This window comes from Grampus griseus (assembly GCF_964374135.1).
Source record: "Grampus griseus genome assembly, chromosome: 7".
Lineage (NCBI taxonomy): Eukaryota > Metazoa > Chordata > Mammalia > Artiodactyla > Delphinidae > Grampus > Grampus griseus.
The window spans coordinates 15,333,064-15,350,209 of record NC_139001.1 but is presented as its reverse complement, the minus strand read 5'-3'; the positions used below and the strand labels follow the sequence as shown (position 1 = coordinate 15,350,209).

Below are 17,146 nucleotides of genomic sequence, written 5' to 3'. Positions count from 1 at the left end.
TGACTCCTTTCCAGGTTTTAGACGGCAAAACCGTATTTGAATCTTCACTCTGCCAGCTGTGTGACTTTGAGCCTGGCCTTCATTAACTGCCGAATGAGCTAACAGTTATTTCGCGGGGTTGCTCCAGGATAAGCTCAGGCTGGTGAAGGGCTCTGCACAATGTCTGACACGGTGTGTACTCAACGCATCACCACTACCAGTGGGGTAAGCTGCAGGGAAGAAGTCTAGAAGAATCTAGAAGAGAAGAGGGAGGGGCGGGGCGAGAAGCTCCTTGCCGATACTGCGTTCTACGGCCGCGCGCTGGCTGGCCCTCCCGGCTCGCCGTCCGCCCCTCCCCCTCCCGCCGCCGTCACCCGGGAAACGGGACGCTATCGCCAGCCCGCCGACCTAAGCGAGTTTCATGGCAGCCACGAAGAAAGCAGTTTTGGGGCAGTTGGTGGGAGCAGTGGACCAGAGCACAAGCTCGACGCGCTTTTTGGTTTTCAATCCCAAAACAGCCGAACTACTTAGTTATCATCAAGTGGAAATAAAACAAGAGTTTCCAAAAGAAGGATGGGTAGAACAAGACCCTAAGGAAATCCTGCAGTCCGTCTGTGAGTGTATAGAGAAAACGTGTGAGAAACTTGGACAGCTCAATACTTCTAACATAAAAGCTATTGGTATCAGTAACCAGAGGGAGACCACTGTGGTCTGGGACAAGTTAACTGGAGAACCTCTTTACAATGCTGTGGTGTGGCTTGATCTAAGAACCCAATCTACCGTTGAGAGTCTTCGTAAAAGCATTCCAGTAAATAATAACTTTGTCAAGACCAAGACAGGCCTTCCACTTAGCACCTACTTCAGTGCAGTGAAACTTCGTTGGCTCCTTGCCAACGTGAGAAAAGTTCAAAAGGCAGTTGAAGAAGATAGAGCCCTTTTTGGGACCATTGATTCATGGCTTATTTGGAGCTTGACAGGAGGAGCCAGTGGAGGCGTCCATTGTACGGATGTAACAAATGCAAGCAGGACGATGCTTTTCAACATTCATTCTTTGGAATGGGATAAAGAGCTGTGTGAATTTTTTCAAGTTCCAATGAAAATTCTTCCAAATGTCCGGAGTTCTTCTGAGATCTATGGCCTAATGAAAGCTGGGGCCTTGGAAGGTGTGCCAATATCTGGGTGTTTGGGGGACCAATCTGCTGCATTGGTGGGACAACAGTGCTTCCAGGATGGACAAGCCAAAAACACGTATGGAACAGGCTGTTTCTTACTATGTAATACAGGCCATAAGTGTATATTTTCTGAACATGGCCTTCTGACCACAGTGGCTTACAAACTCGGAAGAGACAAACCAGTACATTATGCATTAGAAGGTTCGGTAGCTATAGCCGGTGCTGCTGTTCGCTGGCTCAGAGACAATCTTGGAATTATAAAGACCTCAGAGGAAATTGAAAAACTTGCTAAAGAAGTAGGTTCCTCTTGTGGCTGCTGTTTTGTCCCAGCCTTTTCAGGGCTATATGCACCATATTGGGAGCCCAGTGCAAGAGGGATCATCTGTGGGCTCACCCAATTCACCAATAAATGCCATATTGCTTTTGCTTCATTAGAAGCTGTTTGTTTCCAAACCCGAGAGGTTTTGGATGCCATGAACCGGGACTGTGGAATTGCACTCAGCCATTTGCAGGTAGACGGAGGAATGAGCAACAACAAAATTCTTATGCAGCTACAAGCAGACATTCTGTATATCCCAGTAGTGAAGCCCTTGATGCCTGAAACAACTGCCCTGGGAGCTGCCATGGCAGCCGGGGCTGCAGAAGGGGTTGGCGTTTGGAGTCTCGAGCCTGAGGATTTGTCAGCTGTCACGATGGAGCGGTTTGAACCTCAGATCAACGCCAAGGAAAGTGAAATTCGTTATTCTACATGGAAGAAAGCTGTGATGAAGTCCATGGGTTGGGTTAGCACTCAGTCTTCGGAAAATGGTGACCCTAACATCTTCAGTAGTTTACCCTTGGGCTTTTTTATAGTGAGTAGCATGGTAATGTTAATCGGAGCAAGGTACCTCTCAGGTGTGCCATAAATAATACCAAGTCATGGATTCCAAAGATGTGAGCTCTTTACCTGACAAGAAAATTCAGTGGTTCTGTCTTTTAATGTGCTGACACTATTCATAGACTCTGATTTTATTTGTAAGCCACTTGCTGCATGACCCTCCAAGTAGACCTGTGGCTTGAAATAAAGAAAATGCGGCACACACAAAACAGTGATTTCTCAATTAGGAACCAAAAAAAAACAACCGCAAGTTTTGCATACAAAAAGTCACAAACAGCTCCCCTGAACTACCCAGTGGTTGTTATTTTTAATCTAACTTTCTATTAAAACGTTGAAGGAGAAAGGGGCAGGGTGGGGGGATGGGTAGTCAACTCTGTTGTTTTGCCCTCTTCCAGATCCCTTCTAGCAATGACTTGACAGCTACCTGCCACTTGGTGTTGGTCAACTATACAGGAAGATTTACAAAGAAAATGTAGTGGGCGCTCACAGCATGAGGCACAATTTAGAATCCATCCATTTATTTAACACATAATTGAAACCCTTCACTGGCAAATCTTAGGGTAAAGACTTGAACCCTAAACACAGCCTGCAAGGATCTGGTCCTTGGCTACCATTTTTGACTCATTTCACTCCATTCTCCTCCTTGTTCCCTGAGCTCCCACTATTTTGGTCTTCTTTGACTTTCAGCCACAGGACCTTTGCACATGTGCTTCCCTTTGCTTGAATTAGATTCACCGTTATAATTAAAGTCAAGGTCACTTCTTCCGAGACTGACCTTCCAGTCTAAGTCCTAGAACCTTCTCATTCACTCATAGTAGCATTTTACTTTGCAATTACACACCCAACTGTGTGGTTATTTTCCTTATGCTCCCCCCCCCCCATAATTTGTACCCTCTGGGAATCGATGAATGACTTGGTTACTGAGTGTATCCCCAGCGCCCAGAATGGTTCCCGGCACATGGGAGGTATTCAATAAATGTCCTTTGAATGAATAAGTGAAAGTTTTCCAAGATTCGTATAGGAATCTGAGACACAAAGATGAGGAGGCCCCAGAGTTTGGGGGTGGTGTGGGGAACACAGACCAACAAACAGATGGGTACCAAGCTCCAGAGAACCTAACTCCTGCGCCTTCCTCCAGCTGGTGGGAGATCCTAACCCTTTCCCAGCTGCAGACACCCTCGGAGGAAGAGGTGGGTTTAAAGGCGCATGCTGAAGCCTCGCGCACAGTAATCCACCAGTTGAATCAACCAGCCCGGTGGAGATCCCAGGTCTTGGGCGAAGTTGCAGGAGCCCGCGTCGCCGAGCTCTGGCAGGGTGCCAGGTGACCCCTCTCGTCCACCCTTGTGCCCAATGCGGCGCGCCAGCCAATGCGCCCCGGGCGCCGCAGCTGCTCCCGAGCCCGGGCGCGTGATTGGCAGCCTCCAGCCTCAGCCCCGGCGCGCCCTCCCACCCAAGACTAAGTCCAGTCCGCGCCCACTCCGGGGCGGTCGCCGCCTCCTCTGCGCCGGGGTGCTGGGCGCTGGGCCGGCAGGCAGCGCACACCCGGCAGGCGCCGCGGAGCAGCGAGGTCCCAGGCGGCAGCGCTCGGCGCAGTCCTCGCTCCGGCCGGGCCATGAAGGTCGAGTTTGCGCCGCTCAACATCCCGCTGGCGCGGCGGCTGCAGACGGCGGCGGTGCTGCAGTGGGTCCTGTCCTTCCTTCTGCTCGGTAAGGACTCCCGGCCACGCAAGATCCGGGCGAAACACCGCGGTGCCTGGGGCTCCGTCTCCCCCCTCCCGGACATCACTAATTCCCTTGTAAGCCAGAGCAGGCAGGTCACAGAGGGCATTTGTAGCTAATTTAGGACTCCCCTCTTTGATTCATCTTTCCACGTGAACCTTGTAGCAAGCCACTGATTGGCAACTTTATTTTCCCCTGTGCTGTTTTTAAAACTCGAGGTGTACTTTACCCACAGTAAAAGGCACAGATTTTAACTCGATGAGTTTTGACAAATGTATACAGCCAAGTGTAACCACGACCCAATCGAGCCATAGGACGTTGCACTTAAGCCCCTCAAAAGTCGATAAACTCGTTTCTTGAATTATCGATTCATAAATGGAAAAACAATGCCCAAGGATTTGAAACCTGATTCCTTCCTTATCCTCCCCCCCTCATAACAAATATCTGCGTTAGCTTTCCCGTGTTGAAGATTTTCCGGATGCAGAAAGCTACCTTGCTGCAAAGAAGACTGCACCACACGTTAGGTTGGGTTGGATGGCCTCTCTCTGTAAATAATTCGACCCAGGAGAGTGTGTTCTAGCCAGTTGCCAAATTAAGCCCAGGTAGAAATGCGCAGGAGCCAGTCACTAGATGGGGCAGGGGGCTTATCTGGAAGCTTTTTCTCTGGATGTTTGTTCTGCCCTTGAGGGGGGTGGGGGCATGGGGAGGGGCAGGGGAAAGGAGGGGGTGTAAGAGGACAGGAATTACTGGGAACTTAAACTCTTCAGAAGGCCCAAGTCATTTGTGTGCTATAAGTTCATGGGTGGTACACTGTCCAGGCCACAGTAATAATAAATTCATTACACTGTAGAGGTTTACAATTTTGAAACCATTTTACATTTTGAATGCCTGGATCAGTGGTTCTCAACCCTGGCTGCACATTAAGGTCACTGGAGGAATTTCTAAAAAATAAGATACCCAGGCTCTATCCCTAGAATTTTGAATTCATTTGTTTCAGAAAGGAACCTGCACATCAGGATTTTTTTTTTTTTAATAAACTCTCCAAGTACAGCTAGAGTTTACTGAAAAAGGAAATTCAAATAATTAACTCATTAAGTCCTCCTAGGCCAAACTGTTGAGACAGCATTACACTTTGTTTTGCTCTAGGCCAAAGTACCATTGAGGTAACAGCTACACTTATCGCGGGCCTTGTGTGTGTCAGGTACTGTTCTGCCAGCTACAGCTTGGCACTTGCCATCTACCTCTACAGTTCTAAGCACCATACACTATTAACCATGTAATCTTCACAACAGCCCTGTGGGGTAAGGACTGTGTCTTCCTGTGCTCATTGTACCGCTGAGGGAACTAAGAGGTGAAGTGAACTGTTCAAGGTCACACAGTTAGTAGGAGGTGGAGGGGCTGGGTGCAAACCCAAATATTCTACCCAGAGTTCCTGCTTTAACCACTGTGCTGTCCAATTTAATGCCTTGAAACTGGAGACTGACTTTCTTGCTCATCAGCCAGCACATCTCTGATAGCCCACTGTCTTTTCCTTCCATGGCCCTTATCATTGCTTGTATTTGTGTGTGTCTGTGGTTACTTGAGAAAGGTCTCTATGGCCATCTGTAGGAGAGCAGAATTTGCCAGCCCCAAGTATGTTTCTTTGGTATATTAATTATTTTAAGCTGGTTATTTTCTAAGAAGCAGCAGACAAGGGAAAAACTCTGAAAACCTAGTGGGAGTTACCCTTTTGTAAGAAATATTTACATTTATAAGGGAAATCTCCATTTGTAAGGGTGTCTCCCTTGCTGTACCAGGAAGAGGATGATGACCAAATCTCTAAAAACCTACCAATGAAGAAGGCAGGGACTTAAATTTGCGTAAAACCTTACCCTTCCTTACTGTGCTTTTCCTCATAACCTCCCATAACTGACTCAACCCACCTTCAATATCCTTTTTTGTCTTTAGCTGAGGATGGTATTTTTTTTTTTTTTTTTTTTTTTGCGGTACGCGGGCCTCTCCCATTGCGGAGCACAGGCTCCAGACGCGCAGGCTCAGCGGCCATGGGTCACAGGCCCAGCCGCTCCGCGGCATGTGGGATCTTCCCGGACCGGGGCATGAACCGGCATCCCCCGCATCGGCAGGCGGACTCCCAACCACTGCGCCACCAGGGAAGCCCTGAGGATGGTATTTAAGGGGAGGGTTTTGGCCGTTTTGGCAAGTTACTCAGTTTTCCTGGGTCTCCCCCAGGCATACATATTATTAAAATTTTGTTTGATTTCCTCCCATTAATCTGTCTCACGTCAATTGAATTCTTAGATCAGCCAGAGGAACGTAGGAGGGTAGAGGAAAATTTCTTCCTCCCTGATACATCCTAGTTCACAGGCTCAGTGAGGGAGTACCCAGCCCGTGCCTGGCTCATGGAAGGCACACAATAAGTACTGGTTGAATGTCTTCACTCTGTCACCCAAAAGGGAAGTGGTCCACCCCACATGTCGTTATTTGTATCAACTCATGTATGTAAATCCCCACAGTGACCCTAGAGGTAGGGGCTAACCCCTGTACTCATTTTCCAAAGATAGAGCTTGGAGGTGTAGTAACTGCTCAAGGTCACAAGGTGGGTGGTAGAGCCTTATGTGTCACATGGGAATGGACTAATGACTTTAGACATGGCCCACCAGTCCTAATTTGAATCAAACTACAGTGGCTTGACAGACAATTCATTTAAATGCTCTTATTGCATGCATTTGACATTCGTGTTACTAGGAGCATATTATTTTGTATTATCATATATTTTGGAAATTTTATTATGAAAAATTCCAAACATACAGAAAAGTAGAGAAGGGTATAAACTCCCATATACCCATTACTTGGATTTATAATTATTTTAACAATTTGCTATATTAGTTTTACCTATTTTGCAAAAATATTTTAAAGCAAATCACATTGCATTTTAATCCCAAGTACTTTAGTATGCCTATTATAAAATTATTTTACAAAATTATAGTAACATTGTCCCATGTAGCATAATTAACATTAATTGCTTAAAATCATCTAAACCAAGTCAATATGCATATTTCCTAAAATTGAGCCCCAAATACACTTTTATGTGTGACTTACTTGAACCAGGATCCAAAAAAGCCCCCTGGGTTGCATTTAGTTTTTAATTTAGAACAGTTTTCCCCCCCATTTGTTTTCTTGTCAATGAAGCATTGAAGAAGCCGGGTTATCTGTCCTGCAAGATGTGTCTTCAGAAGTTCTCTGATTGCTATTTTGTAGGGTTAACATGTTCCTCAATTCCCTGTATTTCTTCTAAAATGGAAGTTGGAGCTAAAGGTTTGATTAGATTTAGGTGAAACCTTTTTGCAAGTCCTTTGCCGAGGTGCTGCTGTGTGCTCCTGTTGCATTATGTCAGAATGCACATAGTGCCTAGCTGTCCCTTATGAGAGTGGTCAATGGGTACAGGTAGGAAGTAATGTGAGGGGTGGTAATTGACATGCTGCAAATAAAAGTTCCCTATTGACCGTTGACCTTTCACCTAGTCTCCATTAATGATCCTTGACCAAATTACCTGTTTTATTTGGGACTACAAAATGGTAATTTTCATATTCTATCATTCATTCTTCACATATTAACTAGAATTTATGCCAGGAATAATTTTTCCTCATCATCTAGGGCCATTGGTTACCCTGCAATTCAATTCTTATGGTAAAGGCAGTATAAACGCTTACCTATTTCTTTCCATTTTAATTATTTTAAAGTAAGGAGTTCGTGTAGTATCTCCTTCCAATGGTGATAAGAGAAGTTTTATTAACTATGTATTTTAAAGTCTCTAAATCAAAATCTTGGAATGCATTTTTCTTTCCACCATCAGGAAATGAGTTTAACCTATTAGCACTTGGGATATATATATATTTTTTAAAAAAAGCAAAATGTTTCATTTAGTCATGAAATCAAATACTGTTTCCTTGAGATAAATGTTAAGTGCCTGTCTTCCAATCTTATAACATTGTATTATTTTTAGGTGTGCAACATAATAATTTGATATATGTCTATTGCAAAATGATTTCCACAGTAAGTTTAGTTAAAATCCATTACCACACACTTTTTTTCTCTTATGTTGAGATCTTTAAGATTTACTCTCAGCAACTTTCAAATATGCAATACAGTATTGATAACTGTAGTCCCCATGCTGTACATTACATGCCCAGGACTTATTTATCTTATAAGTGAAAGTTTTTACGTTTTGATCAATTTTACTCATTTTACCTCCCCCGGCCCCCCGCATACCTCCACCTTTGGCAACCACCAATCTGTTCTCTGTATCTATGAGCTTGTTCTTTTGTTTTGTTTGTTTGTCCACCCATGTAAGATTATGTATTTGTCCTTCTCTGCCTCACTGATTCCACTTAGCATAAAGGTCTATCCATGTTGTCACTAATGGCAGGATTTCCTTTCCATGGCTGAATAATATTCTATTTCATATATGTAGTATATATCACATTTTCTGTATCCATTCGTCTGTTGATGGACACTAGTTGTTTCCACGTCTTGACTATTGTAAATAATGCTGCCGTGAACATGACGGGGTGCAGATATCTTTTCCAGATAGTGATTTCATTTCCTTCAGTAAATGCTGGGAAGTGGAATTGCTGGATCACCTATCTTCCAATCTTAATATTCAAGAAACGGAAACATTACTTACTAGCTTGTGTGCTACCAACCTGCTAACTGAAAAGTGGAAAACTGAAAAAGAGAGAGCCAACATTTATTGACCATCTTCTATCTACAACTCCTTGTGGCAGGGATTATTAGATTTATTTTTTTTAGGTGAGAAAACTGAAGCTCAAGAGGTATGTATCTTACCTAAGACCATGTGGTGAGACTGTGATCTTTTACTGAATGGGTCTATTTATTTACTTATTTATTTAAGCAGCCTTATTGTGACACTGTCAAACAGTTAACTGCACATATTTATTTTATTTTATTTTTTGACTGTGCCGTGCAGCTTGTGGGATCTTAGACCCCCAACCAGGGATTGAACAAGGGCCTTTGGCAGTGAAAGCTCAGAGTCTTAACCACTGGACTGTCAGGGAATTCCCACTGCACATATTTAATGTGTACAGTTTAAGTTGTCACATATGCACACCTGAAAAAAATACTGCCACAATTAAGATAGTAAATATAGCCATCATCCCCAAAGGTTTCTCATATCCATTTTGTAACCCTTCCTTCTCCCATCTACAAGCATCCACTTAATGTGGTTGCTGTCATTCATACTAGTTTGCATTTTCTAGTGTTTTATATAAATGGAGACACAGCATACGTACTCTTTTTTTTTTTTGGTCTGGCTTCTTTCACTGAATATAATTACTTTGAGATTTATTCTTTTTGTATGTGTATTAAGTAGTTCATAGCTTTTTTGTTTCAGAGTGGTATTCTAGTGAGTGAATATATTGCAATTTGTTTGTTCATTCATGTATTCATGAATATTTGCGTTGTAGCTATTATCAGTAATACTGCCGTGAACGTCTACCTACAAGTCTTTTTTTTTTTTTTTTGCGGTACGCGGGCCTCTCACTGTTGTGGCCTCTCCCTTTGCGGAGCACAGGCTCCGGACGCGCGGGCTCAGCGGCCATGGCTCACGCGCCCAGCCGCTCCGCGGCATGTGGGATCTTCCCGGACCGGGGCACTAACCCGCGTCCCCTCATCGGCAGGCGGACTGTCAACCACTGCGCCACCAGGGAAGCCCTACCTACAAGTCTTAACGAATGTATACTTTCTTTATTCTTGGGTAAACCTAGGAATGGAACGGTTGATCACGTTATGGTAGGAGCAGGTTTAACTTTTTCAGAAATCGCCAAACTTTCTTCCCGAGTTGTTGTACCAGTTTACATTCCCACCAGCACCGTATGAGAGTTCCAGTTGCTCCATATCCTTGCCATCATTTGATATAGGCAGTCCTTTTAATCTTTGCAACTTTAACAGGTGTGTAGTGGTGTCTCTCATTGTAGTTTTCGTTCACATTTCCCTGGTGTCTAATGATGTTGAACATCTTTTCATGTGCTTGTTTGCCATTTGTATGTTTTCTTTTTTAATAATGTTTTAATTTAGTCTTATTTCATTTTTTTAATGTAAATTTATTTGTTTTATTTATTTATTTTTGGCTGTGTTGGGTATTCTTTGCTGCGCACGGCATTTCTCTAGTTGTGGTGAGCGGGGGCTACTCTTTGTTGTGGTGTGCAGGCTTCTCATTGCGGTGGCTTCTCTTGTTGCGGAGCATGGCCTCTAGGCAGGCAGGCTTCAGAAGTTGTGGCACACGGGCTCAGGAGTTGTGGCTCATGGGCTTAGTTGCTCTGCGGCATGTAGGATCTTGCCAGACCAGGGCTCGAACCCGTGTCCCCTGCATTGGCAGGCAGATTCCTAACCACTGTGCCACCAGGGAAGTCCCTGTATGTTTTCTTGGTTGAAGTACCTGTTTAAATCTTTTGCGCATTTTTGATTGGGTTGCTTGCTTTCCTATTATTGAGTTTTGAGAGTTTGTGTTCTTCTGCCTTTATCAGGCATACACTTTGCATAGATTTTTTTCTTCCAGTCTATGGGTTATCTTTTGTGTATCTGAAGAGCAGAAATTTTAAATTTTGGTGAAGTCTAACGTATCCATATTTTCTCTATGGATTGTGTTTTTGGTGTTATATCTAAGAAATCTTTGCTTAATCCCAGTTCACAAAGATTTTCTGCGTTTTCTTCAAGTTTTATAGTTTTAGGTTTTACATATAGATCTATGATCCATTTTGGGTTCATTTTTGTATATAGTACAAGGTCCAAGTTCATTTTTTTGGCATATGTTTAATTGTTGCAGCTCTGTTGTTCAAAGGAAAAAAAATGCTGTTTTTTCTTTACTGCATTGGGCTTGTGCTTTTGTCAAAAATCAGTTGTCCATATATGTGTGGATTTATTTCTGGATTATTCTGTACTGTTAATCTGTTTATCTATCTTGATGCCATTACCATGTTGTTTTGATTACTGTGACTTTATAATAATTCATGAAATCAGGTAGTGTTAGTCCTCAAGCTTTGTTCTTTTCTTCAGAGTTGTTGTGACTATTATAGGTTCTTTACATTTTCATATACATTTTAGAATTGGTTTGTCCATTTATACTAAAAAGCCTGCTGGGGTTTTCATTGGAATTGCTTTTTGATTGAAATTAGTTTATAGTTTAATTTGGAGAAAATTGACGTCAAAAAATGCTGTCTTCCACTGTTGATTTTATTTATATCAGAAGATTTCAACTTTAGAGTATATCTAAGAATCACCTGGGGACTTGTTAAAATGCAAATTCCCCAGAGATTTTGGTTCTGTAGGTGTCAGGGAGGGCCCTTAAAATTGTTTTCACTTTTTATTTTGAAGTAACTTCAAAAATAATAACTGTAAGTTTTTTGGTAATTTTCTATATTTCTTCATCAAATTCCCCAAATGTTAACATTTTACCATGTTTCCTTTATCTTTCTCTCTCACACATGTATATCATCACCATCATCATCTGAACTCTTTAAGAGTAAGTTGCAGACATGGTCTGCCTTTATCCTTAAGCACTTCCGCACATATTTCCTAATATATATCTCTTACATAACCACAGTACAATTATCCAAATCAGAAAAATAACAATGTTGCTGTACTATGGCCTAATCCAGAGGCCCTATTCATATTTCAGCGATTGTCCCGCTGATGTCCTTTATAGCAAAGGAATCCACATGTTGTATGTAGTTACATCTTTTTAGTCTCCCTTAATCTGGAAAATTTTGAGGGAGCACATTTTAACATTCACTCTAGTGATTCATACTAGATTCCTGGACTTGCATAAACACTACTGTGCCTCTTTTATCATGGATTATTTATGTGGTTTTCAGTTTGTAGGTATACAAAGTATTTGTGCTTCTTTCGTCCTTCAGCTCGTAAAGCTTTCTGAAATAGTATGAAAATGGGACTGGTTTCAACTGGATCCTTGTTATAATTTATTTGACTTCATTAGGCAAAGAAATAGGTCCAATAATGAATTCACTTTTAAACAAGAAAAATGCAGATCCTTGTATGGCAATAATTTTTAAAGGCGATATGGAGCAGACCCACATATGAGGGATACTAGGCTGAAAAATTCTGCAAAGTGTTCTGAGATTTGTCTTTTAGCCCCATCCTCATCGTAAGAAACTCTGGAAGGCAAGTTTTCTTAAAGCAGGAATTTTAAAAATTAGAGGAATGTTATGCTTATATTCTTGTACTCAGCAGATGACACCGATTGATGTTTTGAAATACAATGCCTCAGGAATAAAAAGGAAAAGAATGTGACGTGCTAAAAGATTTTGCTTGCCTCTCAGTTGTTTTCTTTCTCCATACTATGTTAAATGGCTAAAATAAGTATAGAAACAGTTTTCCTAGGGGGAAAAATGAAAACTTCTTGGATACAAGTGGAAAGGATACACATACAAATTAAATATTTTAAATTATTTCTTAATTGGTCACTGGTCGCTACTTAACGCAAGTAAGTAAACTTCCACTAGTTTTCACAATGTTTTTCTGATGGAGTTTGCTCATCAGATTTAATAGAATCATGTTAAAGATGAGAATATTCTTACATAAGTGGATTTGTTCTGCAGTGTTTAGTTTCTTTTTTTTCTCTTTAGTGGAACCATTTTATTTATCTTTTTAAAATAAATTTTGATTGTAAGGTAGTTCATGCTAGTTATTAGAAAAGTTGGAAACTGTAGAAGAGCTTTTAGAAGAGACTAGAAAAAAGTCCATATTCCCATCCAGAGATAACTATTGTAAATGTTTTGGCATATTCCTTTCCTCTTGTTTACCTATTTAAAAAAATTATTAAAATAATATATGCGCTAGAAAATAATACATTGGGTTGAGCCATATGAAACTGGTGTTTTTAAAGGTCTCAAGCAGCCAGTGATGGCTGATAGCTAACATTTATTGAGAGTTTCCTGTATGCCATTGTTACCAAACGGAGGTTCAGCTGCTCGCCGCTCGTAAGCCAGTAATTCAAGAGGCAAGTGTCAGTAGAAAGGAAAGGTGTTTTTATCAGAAAAGCCGGCAATCTGGGGAGAAGGTGGACTCATGTCCAGAGACCAGCTCTGAAGATTCTGCTCAGCCATGATAGGAAAAATGAGGGAGGGAGGAAGAATCTCAGTGAATCGTCAAGGCAGGAGGTTGGGTTCTGCATCCTTCTCCATTGAGTGCAGATGGGCTGACTCTCTTCAGATGTTATCTTGCCTGTGTGATCTGTCTGCAGGATTGCTTAGGGGGGCTGTTGGGGGTAGAGAGCTAGTCATTTTTTACTGCTTAATTCTTCATTTTTACTTCTTTTTATCTAGGAAAACAATCAGCAGGTTGGGCAAAGCATGGTATGCATTCAGGAGAGCAAAAGTCAGGAGTTAGTTTCAATTGCTTAGTGATCTCATTCCTATAATTAGGTTCTTGTAAGGTTAGAGGGGAACAGAAATGGGCAAACAGGAAAGGAGCAGAAGAGCTGCTTCCACCATCATACCATCATTGTTTTTGTTTTTGTTTTTAAGTGTTCTCCTTTTATTTATTTATTTGGCCACACTGCGTGGCTGGCGGGATCGAACTTGAGCCCTCGGCAGTGAAAGCGTGGAGTCCCAGCCACTGGACTGCCAGGGAATTCCTGCACCATCATTGTTCTGATGGCTTTCTGTGTGTTATTTTATTTAAGTTTCACTAACCAATTATTTTTCCATATTATAAATAATACTTTATTAAATTTTAAAAAAACTGATAAAGAAGGGAAACTAAAACCTAGAACTTAAAAGAAATTTTCAACTTATATACATCAGGTCTTGATTGAAGAAATGCCAAAGGCAAAGCGTGTTGTTAGGATTCATTTACTTTTCAAATTCTGCTATCATCTATGGAGCATTTGCCATGGGTCAAACACTACACTACATTTTCATTTGTATTCTCCTGTATTTTAAGTATCCAGGTTGAATCCCTTGAAGCCAGAACGGATGGAGGCAGCAGAGGTAGGAAAAGTCCACGTAAGCACTGAAGGACTTTCCACCACCCAAAAGCTGTCGACCTGGCCACCACTCCTTGCCAAAAGTCTTTAGTTCATGAAAAAAGGAAATGTATATCCCTGATTTTGCTGGAACACTTCTTTCTATAAAGCTAGGGATACCTGAAGGCAGCTTTGAAGCTAAAAGTGGGTCATTGGATCGATCGTTCCCTCTGTATGTATGAGATTGGAGATGAAGACTTTGCTGCAGACGTAGGGCTCTCTGTGAGGTGCCAACTTGTTCCCAGTCAAATAGCAGTGCTTCACTTATTATGCGTTATTATCAATTACATGTATAATTCATACATTTACCCATCTTTTTTTTCTTTATTTTATTTTTTAAAATATATTTAATTTATTTTTTGGCTGCATTGGGTCTTCGTCCCTGCGCATGGGCTTTCTCTAGTTGCAGCAAGCGGGGGCTACTCTTCGTTACAGTGCACGGGCTTCTCATTGCGGTGGCTTCTCTTGTTGTGGAGCATGGGCTCTAGGCGCGTGGGCTTCAGTAGTTGTGGCACGCGGGCTCTACAGCGCAGGCTCAGTAGTTGTGGCACGTGGGCTTAGTAGTTGCGGTGAACGGGCTTAGTTGCTCCACGGCATGTGGGATCTTCCCGGACCAGGGATCGTACCCATGTCCCCTGCATTGGCAGGGGGATTCTTAACCACTGGGCCACCAGGGAAGCCCCCTCCCCCATCTTTTAATTTTGGAAATTTAGAAGTATTTAAAGAATAGCTCAGTATACATTCTTTTTACCTCGAGTCACCAACTCTTAGGATTTTTCAGTGTTTGTTTTCTCTGTTTCTGTAGACACACACACAGTTTGTTGTTACTGTTGCTTTTTTTTTTTTTTTTTGCGGTACGCGGGCCTCTCACTGTTGTGGCCTCTCCCGTTGCGGAGCACAGGCTCCGGACGCGCAGGCTCAGCGGCCACGGCTCACGGGCCCAGCCGCTCCGCGGCACGTGGGATCTTCCCGGACCGGGGCACGAACCCATGTCCCCTGCATCGGCAGGCAGACTCTCAACTACTGTGCCACCAGGGAAGCCCTGTTACTGTTGCTTTTGAACCATTTGAAAGTAAGAAATTAAGTTGTAAAAATCATTGCACTTCATTCCTCAATACTGTAGAATGTGTTTCCTGAAAACAAGAATTTTGTACACAATTGCAATTCCATTATCACACCCAAGAAATGTATCATTGAAACAATAATCTTATTTAATACATGGCTCATATTCAAATTTCCCTAATTGTCTTCAAATTTTCCTTTAAAACTAGACCTGTTCTATACTTTTTGTTTTTTCATCTTTTATGACACTGATATTTTTAAAACAGCCCCAGCTAATTATCTTGTAGGATGTCCCCTAGTCTGGACTTGCCTAAATATGTTCTCATTAGAGTCAGGTTAGACATTTTTGGCAACAAGGTCACAAAGGTGATGGGGTCTATTTCCCATTTGATCATAAGAAGAGGCAAATGTCACTTTGTCCCTTTACTGATGATGGTAAACTTAGTGACGATGCATAAACTTTAGCTGAGCCTTTCTGACTTTCAGTGCTGTTAAAGGAGAGGGGCATTGCTGCACTATTCACAGTAGCCAAAAGGTGGAGACAACCCACATGTGCATCAACAGATAAACAAATGGATAAACAAGTTGTGATCTATCCATACATGCGAATATTGTTCAGCCATAAAAAGGCATGAAGTACTGATACATGTTACAGCATGGCTGAATCTCAAAAACTTGATGGTAAGTGAAAGCCTACAAAAGGTTACATATTGGATCATTGCATTTATATGAAATATCTAGAATAGGTAAATCCATCAAAAAAGAATGCAGATTGGTGCTTGCCAGGGACAGGGGAAAGGGAAACAGGGAGTAACTGTTTAATGGGTACAGAGCTTTATTTCAGAATGATCCAAGTGTTTAGGACCTAGATAAAAGTGGGAGTTGCACAACAATGTCAATGTACTAAATGCAACTGGATTGTTTTTTTTAAAATGGTTAATTTATGTTATGTGAATTTCACCTCAAAAAAAAAAAAATTGCGGGAGGCATTTTCCTCAGTGATGTAGAGAAAGTAGAATCTATGGCAGTTAAGTAAAAATAGAGTATAAGTGATTGGGGGCTGACTTGTGGTTTCTTATCCAGAATGTACCCAAGTCAAGGAAGCTGAAATTTAGGGGAATTCCCTGGCGGTCCAGTGGCGAGGACTCTGCGCTTCCACCGCAGGGGGCACGGTTCCATCCCCAGTCGGGGAACTAAGATTCCCACATGCTGTGATGCAGCCAAAGAAAAAAAAAAAAAGGAGAGCTGTTCCTGGGTGGTGCGTGGGGCTGGCGGCCGACAGCTGCCCCTGCCGCCACCAACATGGAGAGTTTGTACCGCGTCCCGTTCTTAGTGCTCGAATGTCCCAACCTGAAACTGAAGAAGCCGCCCTGGGTGCACATGCCGTCGGCCATGACGATGTATGCTCTGGTGGTGGTGTCTTACTTCCTCATCGCCGGAGGAATCATTTATGATGTTACTGTCGAACCTCCAAGTGTCGGCTCCATGACTGATGAACATGGGCATCAGAGACCAGTAGCTTTCTTGGCCTACAGAGTCAATGGACAAGATATTATGGAAGGACTCCCATCCAGCTTCTTGTTTACAATGGGAGGTTTAGGTTTCATAATCCTGGACCGATCCAGTGCACCAAACATTCCCAAGCTCAATAGATTTCTCCTTCTATTCATTGGATTCGTCTGTGTCCTATTGAGTTTTTTCATGGCTAGAGTATTCATGAGAATGAAACTGCCGGGCTATCTGATGGGTTAGAGTGCCTTTTGAGAAGAAATCGGTGGATACTGAATTTGCTCCTGTTAATGAAGTTTTCAAGGCTGTATCAGTCCTCTGATATGAAATATGGAAAAGGATGAAAAGCAGCAGAAAAGAAACATCTAGTGAAAACATAGGAAGCGTATTATATATATTATATATTATAACTTGGACTAGAATGCGTTCTTGGTATCAAAGAGACAAGCATTTTTTCCTGCTGGCCTGTACTGACACACCAACGATGTTAAGTGGCATTTTCTTCTTTTTTTAAATTTTATTTCTTAAAGAAAATATACTTCATTTCTACAACTATAATATTGAATAAAATGATTATTTTTTACAAACCCCTTGACATTTTTTGGAGATGACATTTCTGACCTTCAGAAATTAATGTAAAATCAGGAAGTGAGATCCCATAAGCTGAGAACTCTGGACAGCCGATCAGCTTTACCTGTGGTGCTTTGCTTTTAAACAGAGTGTGTGTCAGTGCATCATTTCAGATATGTATGTAAGACTGTTTCCTGAA

General features: G+C 42.1%; 3 protein-coding genes across 4 annotated transcripts in view; all 3 read left to right on the top strand.

Annotated features, from left to right (window-relative positions):
* Window positions 1-385: 385 nt before the first annotated feature.
* Window positions 386-2,056, top strand: LOC309824654 (glycerol kinase-like; the record flags this gene model as incomplete). Its single annotated transcript, XM_082657684.1, has 1 exon — window positions 386-2,056. Exon 1 carries the CDS (start codon window positions 401-403, stop codon window positions 2,054-2,056), a length of 1,656 nt encoding a protein of 551 aa, XP_082513810.1. The 5' UTR covers window positions 386-400.
* Window positions 2,057-3,582: 1,526 nt separating this feature from the next.
* Window positions 3,583-17,146, top strand: part of MOGAT1 (monoacylglycerol O-acyltransferase 1) — a 33,490-nt gene continuing 19,926 nt past the window's right edge. For both annotated transcript variants that reach the window (XM_082657859.1, XM_082657860.1), the window contains exon 1: window positions 3,583-3,734. In XM_082657859.1, the coding sequence (XP_082513985.1) occupies window positions 3,641-3,734 (94 nt within the window). In that variant the 5' untranslated portion in view covers window positions 3,583-3,640. The remainder of the gene's footprint in view (window positions 3,735-17,146) is intronic.
* LOC309824732 (oligosaccharyltransferase complex subunit OSTC-like) lies at window positions 16,162-16,725 on the top strand. Its single transcript, XM_082657861.1, has one exon. The coding sequence runs from the start codon at window positions 16,171-16,173 to the stop codon at window positions 16,618-16,620; it is 450 nt and encodes a 149-aa protein (XP_082513987.1). The 5' UTR covers window positions 16,162-16,170; the 3' UTR covers window positions 16,621-16,725.

What these genes read in the sequence shown, in the direction of transcription:
- LOC309824732 (XM_082657861.1), top strand. Translation starts at nt 16,171, where the DNA reads ATGGAGAGTTTGTACCGCGTCCCGTTCTTAGTGCTCGAATGTCCCAAC.